This window comes from Neltuma alba, unplaced genomic scaffold (genome assembly GCF_004799145.2).
Source record: "Neltuma alba isolate B1F8T4 unplaced genomic scaffold, ASM479914v2 tig00001981_pilon, whole genome shotgun sequence".
Classification (NCBI taxonomy): domain Eukaryota; kingdom Viridiplantae; phylum Streptophyta; class Magnoliopsida; order Fabales; family Fabaceae; genus Neltuma; species Neltuma alba.
The window spans coordinates 351-11,330 of record NW_021632695.1 but is presented as its reverse complement, the minus strand read 5'-3'; the positions used below and the strand labels follow the sequence as shown (position 1 = coordinate 11,330).

Here is a 10,980-nt window from a genome sequence, read left to right as displayed (position 1 = left end):
ACTAACCGTGAAATCTGCATCAAATATGTCTTTTAACCACAGAGACATTCTCCTGTTGGTCAGCAGTGAAGGTGTAGGCAATTAGAGTCATGATCTGTAGATTAAAGGAGCAGGAAAATTAAAAATGTGGCACATTCCATATATGGCCACTTTGATGTAAATTGAATAGGTGCACGTACCCTGTTGCTTATCCACCTTTTGGGACCCAGTGCTTGCAGGTTTGCTTGTATTTTCAAATGCCCAAACATATCTACCATGACCCTACAACAAATATGAAAGCGGAAATAAGTAGTCAGTATTGCATACTAGTATTATTCACAGGCTGTCTTTTCCATAATAACTGACTATACTTACTCTTGAGCCTCATCTGGTTGACACCACTCAGTACAAATAGTATAAAATGCATCCCTGTTACTCATTTTCACCTTTCTACCATAATTAGACATGTAAGGAGATTTTACTGCTGGGAGTTTATGTCTACTTGACCTCCTTGTGGGTAGCTGTACCGCTTTGCCCACCATTTTCCTTTTTTCGTTCCATTCTTCAGTTTCAACTGCCTATTCACCTTTAGTATCCTTTTTTGTAGCTTTATTTTCTCTCACATTGTCATTCTTGTCTTCATCTTCCTCTTCTTCTTCTTGTTGTTCATCATCATGTGATTTCTCACCACTTTGATGTTTTTCTTCCCCTTCTACAATCATAACTTCATCATGTTGTGACTGCTCATCTTCATCCTCCTCAGTGTAGTGTTCTTTTCCTTCTTCATGCTCATCTTTCTTATTTTCATCTGACTGCTCATAATTGACTTCTTCATTGCTTCCCCAGTTAAGAATTTTGTTTTCCAACTTAACCAATTCATCACAAACAAAGTTTTGAATCTTGGCCATTTCATTCTTCAATGTGTTGTTGAAATTGACCCAAAACTCCTTAATGTCTTACACATTATAAATGTATGTCATTAAACAGATATTAAGTCTGACCAACAGACATTACCACATTGGTATTACTCACCGGATGGTGGAAACTTTTATTGTTTCCCAGTTGTGTTGACTCATTCACTTTAGTAGAGGGTGGATTGTAGAAAATGCCATGTCGACTCTCCTTTTCTGCATCAATTCTACTCTTCATGGCCTTATCATCCCAATGCGGCGTCTTTGTCTTTCGGTTCACCTCCCTACAAAGGGAATCTTTGCAGGAAGTATAGCTACAGAGAAAGAAAAAACATGACTCAAAAATCAAATTACACAATACATTAACAGTTTAATGATCAAACCATATCCAACATCATTTATTTTGTAAGGAAATATGCAAGTACTAATAAAAAGTAGGTGCACCCTTCAACAACTTTGGCACCCTGGGTCTGTCCTTCCTTACTACTCTTATTGTACCGTTTAATTTCTTTACTGAGTTCGTCAAGCACAAACGAAGCCCAGTCAAAATTTTGCCACTTATTTTCTATGCAAGCCATTATCTTTAGCACCTTCTCACTCACACTTGCACTTCCTGTGGGACAAAGAAGAGTTCCCATTGTGAAAAGAGCAAAATAGAATTCAAAGTTTCCATCTTATTCATCACTCATTATCTTCTCTGCAACTTGAGAATATGTCAGTGGAGTATAGTCCTTCTTCAGCTCATTTACTTCATCCATGAAGCCATCTAACTTCACTTTGGAGCCCTTATCTGGTAATCCAAGCACCCTCCTAACATCTGTACCAGTTACCTTCTTTGTCTTCGCCCTTATGGTGATTTGTTTACTTGGGGGGTCACATGCATGAATCAACTCCAGACATAAATCTTTGCACAGCTTATTCAAAGTAATACCAAGAAGATGGCTAAACCCTATTTCTTCTACCTTGGGCTTTAAATTTTCTTTGCCATTTATAAAGTTTACTACTTCCTTGAATTTTGTGGGGGAGCAATAGGTAGAAAATAGGGACACATATTTCTCCTTCTTCTTTCTTTTTCCACGAATATAATGTTTTGTAAGAATGGATTTAAAATTCCTCTGCCATTCATCAAGTTGCTTAAACAGACGGTCTTCATTTACTCAGTGGCGAGAATATGAAATGTCAGTTGTAATACAATAACATAGAGTTATAAAGTAAATAAGCAATTATAATTGAAACAAGTAGAGAAAACAATCCATAATGTACCAAGATATCCTCCCAAATGTTTTGCTTCAAATCTTTGTCCACCTTCTTCCAGCTAGGAATGTCAATCCCAATTTTACTGCGTGCGAGATAACCCACATAACTAGTAAATTGAGCCCCAATCTTTCCTATAGGCTGTCACATCCAGTAGTACGATAATTAGGAATAAGAAATATTCCTAAATAATTAAGGGTCAAAAGTGACAAGGAGAAATAGAAGAATTTTGGTGAAAAATAATTATTTTAATTTTCCAAGCCAATTATGAAAAGTTTGACTAATTAAGAAAAATTGGTCAAGAATAATTATGGAAAAATATTTTCAAGTCTCAGAAAATTAAGAAAAAATAAGGATAACATTCCTTGAGAATTATATGGGATTATAAAATTGGTCTTATGACCAAATTACCCTTAGAGAAATTACAAAGGAATTTAAGGGTGATTTAAACTAGTTTAAGGTCCTTTATTTAGAAAATTCCAAATAAATATTTTTAAGGAGAATAAAATCCCAAGAAAATTCCTATGATATCCCAAGGAATTATGAGAGATTATGAAATTAAAAGAAGACCCTAATATAATGGATCAGACATCCCAGTAGATTAAAGTTATTTAGCAAAAATTTCTAATGGCTCAAAGTAGACAAAAGAGCTATCAGACATTAAAGGAAACCGTTAAAGATTGAAGTTGGTGATTAAAGTGTAACCAACAACAGAAGTCAGTCAATCCCTAAAGCTTAAGAAGTTAAGTTCAAAGTATGTTAGACCGTTTTAAATTTTGTCCAAGAGTGGAACAGTAGATTAAAAGTGACCCTTCCCCTGAATGTAAGTCAAATTCATGATGTCTACCATGTCTCTTAATGAAAGAAGTACCATCTAGACCCGACGTATGTCACAAGCTATGATGACATTGTGCTCCAAGACAACCCGTCTTTGAGATCAGACTAAAGCGAATCATTGATGAAAAAGTCAAACAGCTGAGAAACAGGCAGATTCCGCTGGTCGAGGTTGTTTGGAAAGGTCTTATGCTAGAAAAAGCTATGAGGGTGATAAAGACTAAGATGAAGGAAAAGTATCCTGAACTTTTCCAATAAGATCCGCTTTAAATTTCGAGGACGAAATTTATTTTAGAGGGGGAGAAATGTCAGATCCAGTAGTACGATAATTAGGAATAAGAAATATTCCTAAATAATTAAGGGTCAAAAGTGACAAGGAGAAATAGAAGAATTTTGGTGGAAAATAATTATTTTAATTTTCCAAGCCAATTATGAAAAGTTTGACTAATTAAGAAAAATTGGTCAAGAATAATTATGGAAAAATATTTTCAAGTCTCAGAAAATTAAGAAAAAATAAGGACAATGTTTCTTGAGAATTATATGGGATTATAAAATTGGTCTTATGACCAAATTACCCTTAGAGAAATTACAAAGGAATTTAAAGGCGATTTAAGCTAGTTTAAGGTCCTTTATTTGGAAAATTCCAAATAAACATTTTTAAGGAGAATAAAATCCCAAGAAAATTCCTATGATATCCCAAGAAATTATGAGAGATTATGAAATTAAAAGAAGACCATCAAGTTTCCAAGATTTTTTCCAATTCCTTTGAAAAGAGGAAAAATCACTAAAGAGAAGGAAAATAATTTTCCTTTTTATTTAATTATTGGGAAATTAAATTTGAGACAAAGAGGGAAATTTGGAAAGATAAAAATGAGGAGAATAATTTATAGATTTAACAGAAAATAATTATAGAGGCCAGAATGCTGTAATTATAGAAAAGAAATTAAACTCGGAGTAAAAGTGCACCGATAAAGTGTTAATTGGAGTCTTGCACTTTGCTTGGCCATAAGTTGCCACTTGTCAAGCCTTTAATGGATGGTAATTAAAGCTTTTCAAGTGTCAAGCTACCAATGGAGAGGATCTTGACTTTGGAATTTAATTACATTACGATTTAAGTTAATTAAGAGAGAGGATTAAGACAAAGTAGGCTTATGACACTTGGCAAATCATTAATGATGGTTGGTGGGATATTTTATGAACATTAATGAGCTCCTCCTCCCCCCTAAATCATATCATATTTCGTCCAAAGCATGAAGAGAGGGAAAGAGAGAGAACTTGAAGGGAAATCAAGCAAAAAGCAAGCCTATTTGACCTTTCAACTAAGATCCAAGCTTGGTAAGTTGTCTTAAGATGTTGCTTGCTTTGTTTTATTGAGTTGTATGGTTGGAAAAATCACTTCTTTCCCTTCTTGTTGCTGGCCGAAATGGATATAGTGTAGGGAAGGAAGTTTTGTTGTTAAACATAGTTAGAACACTATGATTTAAGATGGTTTCAAGTGGTTTAGTGTTGTTTTGAAAAGTTTTTCATGGTTGAATTTCAAGAGGTATAGTTTGGCCAAACCAAGATCTGGACCCTAGGATGAGTTTTTCAAAGTTTTGAGGCTTCCATTGTGTTCAAAATGAAAAATGGTGTAGGGTAAACCTAAAGAACAAGTGTTGGAAGCCATAGAATCAAAGTTGAAATTTTTGGATAAGGAACCCTAATGGTTCGGCCAAGCTGAAACTGAAAGAGGAAGTTTTATTTTCTTAAATACAAGTAGATATTTGGAATCTACATGAAAAACCATGTAGGAAAAGGGCAAGAGGGAATTTTTAGGGTTTATGGAAACCAACTCTAAAAACTCAAGAACAAAGATAGAAGCTTTAAGGGGTTTAGGAGTTACTTGAGTTATGATATTGATTCTTATGTGGAATGGTTGATGATCCTTGCTGCCATTTTTGTGGATTGCCATGTTAGGGTTTGGAATTTGTGGAAGCAAGAAAGAAGAACAAGAAAATCAAAGAGCATTGGATTGAGGTAGTAAGATTTAATTGACCTTAATGTTCAATGTTGCATTGATTGCTATGCAATTTCATGTGCTATTATATGGTTGAACTAAATGATGAGAAGGATGATGATTGTGTAGCTATACTCCTTTCTTTATGTGCCTTGGCTATTACATGTTAGAGTGCTATATGTACGAGGTAATGTAGTTCCCTATTAATAGCAAAATGTTGAAATGCTTGTAATTAATGCTTGTTAATGTCTTGGTTGATTGATCTTGCTACTGGGATTTCTCAAAATCTCATCCCCCAAATATAATCTAACATTTTAGGGCCTAAAACTCCCAAGAGCAAGATGCATAAAAATTCATGGACATTTGATTATGTATAAATTCCATGGTTGGTGCTGTAATCCCTAAGCAGGATGTTAGTTTAGAGCCACGTTTCATTAAGTTACCGAATAAATCTCTGCACAAAATTTAGTATGCTTAGAGTTTATGTCTTGAGCTTCAAATTGATAGATAGCACCTTAAAAATGGCCAAGTACATGATTTTTAATGATTTTCCAAATTTAAGGTTTAGAATCTGGAAAAAGGATTTTTGTCAAATAGACAGAGGTGAATTTCACAAAAACCTGATGCTTTTTCCTAAGGATTTGGATCATAGGATTCTTTTTGAAAGACCACTTAAAGAGCTTTAAGTGGAATCTTGAACCACCCCATTTCGATTTTTCTAGATTAAGTTATGAATTTTTGAAGTTGGGCCAGAAAACTGGATTTTTACCTGATGAACAGTGAAAATCCGAAAATTAGCATTTTTCATGAATTTTTGAGCCCAAGACCATTCAATGTGGTCTAAAATGATTTTAATTAAATCCTAAGTGGATCCGATAGTAAGGTGTGATAGGCTTCAAATCATCATCAAACTCCACTGTAATCCTCATAGGCTGTGTGGTCTCATCACGTAAAGCCAAATACCTCATACGGGTTCGCCCTCTACTCTTTCTCTGGCTAGTAAAAGAGCTGCCATCACCAGAACCCTGTTGACCAGATCCGTCCATTTCCTTTTTGAAGAATAAAGAATTAATAAATGTAAGAATAAGAAATATCAAGTTAATATAAAACATTATTAAGTATATTTAACAAAAAAAAAATCAAATAATTCATTTAAGCCTTACAATGATTATCCTCTTAAATTCCTTCCCAATGATCATCTCTAACAGCATAGTCATCATCTACCAAATCTAATTCAACTGTTTTAGGTCGAGTAGCTGTGAAAGGCGGGGTTTCATCAAGATTAAACTCTAAGTCACTATCATTTCCACCAACTCCTTGCCTCTTACCTTGAAGCATGATGGACAATTTCTTTTTTGCTAGATTGGGAACGAAAAACACTTGTTTTGCTTGACTTACCAAAATAAATGGATCGTCTCCATATCCAAACCTCTCAAGATCAACCAAAACAAATCTAAATTCTTCATCCACTTGCACAGCATTACTATTAACCCACTTACATTTGAAGATGGGAACTTTAAACTTGGTATAACTAACCCCCCATATCTCTTCTATTATTCCATAATAGGATATTGCCGTCAATATTGGGTTTTTGTCTTTAGAACTAGCAAACTGCATAGCTTCCGCTACTACTATCACCCCACTATTCTGCATGGTACTCTTATCATCTTGGGTTTTTGTGTAAAATGAATAACCATTTATGTCACGTCTACACTAACACGAAACCTCAAAAGAAGGCCCTACAACTAGCCTTTGTATTGTCTCAGAAGGATTGCCATCTTTTAACACTTCTTGCTTAAACCACTATGCAAATGACTTATTATGTTCATTAGCTAGTTGTATATCGTTCTTTCTTGGATTCAAGTTCTTTAGCATATTCTTGTGAGCATTCAAGTAAGGTAAAACTTAATCCGTGTTGTTTAAAATGTATAGATGTGCCTACATTACAACTTTTCTTAACATAGATCTCATTACGACACCCCGTGTTCCCTTGCTTCTCCCCTGATCATGTCGAGATTGAGGAAGACCAACTGCCTTTACCCTATCAAGATATGCGTTACAAAACTCGACTGCCTCCTCAGCTACATATCTCTCAACAATTGATGCCTCAGGCCGATAAGGATTCTTAGAGTACGCTTTTAGGATTTTCATGTATCTCTCAAAAGGGTACATCCATCTTAAACACACAGGGCTATAAAGTCTTATCTCTCGCACAAGATGAGCTATCAAGTGGACCATGATATCAAAAAATGATGGAGGAAAATGCATTTCAATTGGGAGAGGATCACATAACCTTCATTTTCTAATTCATCCAACTCAGCAGGATCAATGACTTTGCTACAAATGGCAGTAAAAAATACAAAGTCTTGTAATAGTATTTCTCATATCAGTTTTCATAATGCCTCGAATAGCAAGTGGAAGTAATTGTTGTATCAACACGTGACAATCATGAGACTTTATTCCCGTTATCTTCAAATTTGGTTAAATTAGAATAATAACCTTGAAACATCCTACCTTTAACCCTCAGAGTCTACATTTGGAAGCGTTACGGTTCAAGCGATTCACAAAATAAGCCCGTAGATTGAACTTTGTGATTGGTTCTCAGGTTACTGTTTACTGGTTAAATTCCAGATTTTTCAGTCCAACTTTGAGCAATCATAACTCTTAGCACACACATCCGTTTTAAGTGATCTACCACTTGTTTTAAAGCTCAGGGTGTGTACTTTAATCATGCCAAATTTTATGAGCAGAGTCAATCATTTGCCATACTTCTACTCTGTCACTATTTTGTTGCTCAATTAGGGATAGCTGATCCCCTAACTTGCACTAACAGTTCATGATTAAAACTTTCCATACATAATACAATTCCATTCATACACTAACTATTCACATACATTATCATAGCTAATTACACAAGTCAATATCATCATTTATCATCACATACCATCAATGGCACATTTACAACATACATCGGTATATACGGTGTACAACGTAATACAACAAACTTCCCAATTTCTTCTTTCCTTACTTCCACTTCATGTGTCCTTTGCTTGATCATATCACCTATTATGGTTGGTTAAGGGAGGGTGAGATTCAGGAAAATTTCAGTAGCAAACAATAACCACCCAAACATACATGGCAAACTTGGCATTTATAATATGCTTGCAACTTAACATCTTTATAACATAATGACATGTTTGGTAATCATCATGCATTTATCATAAAACACATAGGCCTATGGCATATTTTAAACACATTCACAATCACAACACATATGAGTTCATAAAATCATATAACATAGAAACATGTCATACATGCAAGCAAATACTAAGCACATAAGTGTAGGATAAAGTTTGCTATCTTGTGTCCTTAAGCTTTCTTCTTACTCCCTTTTTGTTTCCAACTATTAAAGTTTCTTGCTCAACCACATCCAAGCCTTCTCTTGAATGCCTCAAGGTCCTAATCACAGTCACAAGCGTCACATTACTTATCAGGACCAAGAATTACACAATATGGAAGACTTATGTCCTTAAACTTAATCTCTTTTTCCTTAATTTATAATGTAGTGTTCTAGTTTTGTAAAAATTGTTCCTAATCACAGTCACAAGGGTCACATTACTCATTAGGCCACTCCTACACAATTTTTCCCAAAGAATCCAAATATGAGCTTAGATTCATCAAAATCCAAATCCTTCCCCTAGTTCCAGGCTAAAAACGAAATCTGCTACTTAATTTCTAGTTTTGATTCCAATGCTTCCAACTTCATTCTTTCATCTTATCCCTACACAATTTTTCATTTTAAACACATTGGAAGCATTAAAATCATCAAAATAACATCCTAGGCACAAGAAAACATTTTCTCAAGTTACACAATCATGAAATTCAACTAATTCTAGCATAAAACCACTTGATTTGTGTTCCTTTTAAACCGTTGAACATTAATCTAACATCAATTTCATCCTCCCTTACACTTAACAATTTTGTGCAGCACCTACCCTAAGGGTTTCAAGCTCCCAAAAATAATTAAAATCCATAACCAAGCTCAACAACAACAAGAGTAGTGAAAACTACATCAAAAACCATGAACATACCTTGTTTTAGAGCTTGATCTTGCATGGGACCACTTGACCTTTCTTTATCCCTCTTCTTTCTCTCTCTAGAAACCATTTTGCCAGAGCTTCCCTAAGGTTTCCATGGCTTAGGATGAAATGAGAGGGAGGGGAGGGGTATTTATAGAAAACAAGACCGAATCTGGGCCGTTGATATTAAAAAAACATGGCTTGATCTGGATCGTCCATTTTCTCTTTTAATCTTATGGTGACAAGTGTCCCATGACATCATGCTTACCTCATCATGATGACATCATGCTTACATCATCAATCCACATGCTTCTAATCTGACTGTACATGTGTCTTGCATTTGACCGTACATGTGTCTTGCATCCAGCTGTACACGTAATACCTTATTTTCCCATCACACCGTACACTTGTCTCTTCCATGTTCCTTCATCATTAAGGCATTAAAATAAGGAGGAAATTAATATAAAATGAAGGGAATTGAAAGACACGCAACGGAATAAACTTTAAAATTTTCAATCCCTTGCCCGGATCTACCGATTGTGTTTAAGTCAAGTAGTAAGAAGCATTACCTTCGATGTTCGGTTTCTTGGTGACTCGGGGATTTCGCTGTTCAGGATGCCTCTGCTCACCTCTTTTATCGGTCGAAGTGACAACTTCGGTCGGCTTCCTCTACCGGTATCCACACGACCAGCTCTCCAATCACGAACAACGTGCTAGCGCCTTTAGTCTATCTAGGGTTTATTTTTGAAGAAACCGTCCTCCCTTCTCTAGTTTTGGCCGTCTCTCCTCTGCTAGTGTTTTCACTCTCACACACACAAAACCCTAGCTCCTACTATCAAATATATAGGATGCTATAGGTATTATGAATGATATTTAATTTTGAAATTAATCCTAAATTAATTCTGAAATTAATACAATATCAAATATTGCCTAATCAGATAAGAGAACAATTAAATAAATATGGTTTATATTAAATCCATCTCACAGATTTAATTCACCTATTTATTTAATTCAAAATAAAGATATGACGGAATTAATTTATATAGATCTAATTTATCCTTATAAATTAAATCTAACAATTAATATCTCTTATATTTATATAATATGTATATATATATACGAATTTATATATATATATACACATCCACCCTATATTATTCATTGAATCTGGACATATTTTAGATTCAATGAATCTGGATATCATAGCTCGTGTTGGGCTATTTTGTGTGCGACCCTGTAGGCCCATATGAAGTTGGCAGTGGGCCATTAACTATAATGACTCACAAGTCGTAAGCGGTCTCTAGCAAGACATCACGACTACCCAAAACATATGAGGATCATTGAACGATGTAACCTTTCATACAACCATATCACGTCCCTTTTGTCACACGACATTTTGGTCATGGATGAGGCATTGAGAACGTCATCCTCCTATGTATGACCATTACTTTCTCGATCCCTGAGTAGTCTAAGTATAGAAACAGAACTACCTTTCCATTATAGTATGGCCATACATTTCTCAAACTCACTCATCGAGGGGCCCAGTAATATCTCTCTACAAATGTGAGGGATAAATTCCATCTTGACCATTCACATTCCTCCACATAAAAAGCCACTAAGCCTGACCATAGTCTTTATGATCACTCGGTCAAAAGTGACTTTTGACTAGGTCAAAGCTGAGCGTTTCTCATGTAGGAATCCATAATGATCTTAGGTCAAAGGGCATAGTGACATGGTTTGTATATGAGAGAAGCTTATGACTTAACCCATGCAGCTCTCTCATAGCGGGTCGGTCCAACACCTTGTACTCTTACGTGTGCCTATGACTTTGATTTATATCTCTATATCTTCAAAGTCATACTGGCCATATTTCATCTCTGCTCCCATATAGATGACCGACCAAGGACATTTAGGATAAATCATGAGT

At 35.2% G+C, this 10,980-nt stretch overlaps 1 protein-coding gene across 1 annotated transcript; it reads right to left on the bottom strand.

Annotated features, from left to right (window-relative positions):
* Positions 1–557: 557 nt before the first annotated feature.
* Positions 558–1,528, bottom strand: LOC114714993 (glutamic acid-rich protein-like). Its single transcript, XM_028899790.1, has 3 exons — positions 1,335–1,528; positions 1,012–1,204; positions 558–926 (listed from the first exon to the last, which is right to left on the bottom strand). Exons 1-3 carry the CDS (start codon positions 1,526–1,528, stop codon positions 558–560), a joined length of 756 nt encoding a protein of 251 aa, XP_028755623.1.
* Between the last annotated feature and the right edge of the window lie 9,452 nt (positions 1,529–10,980).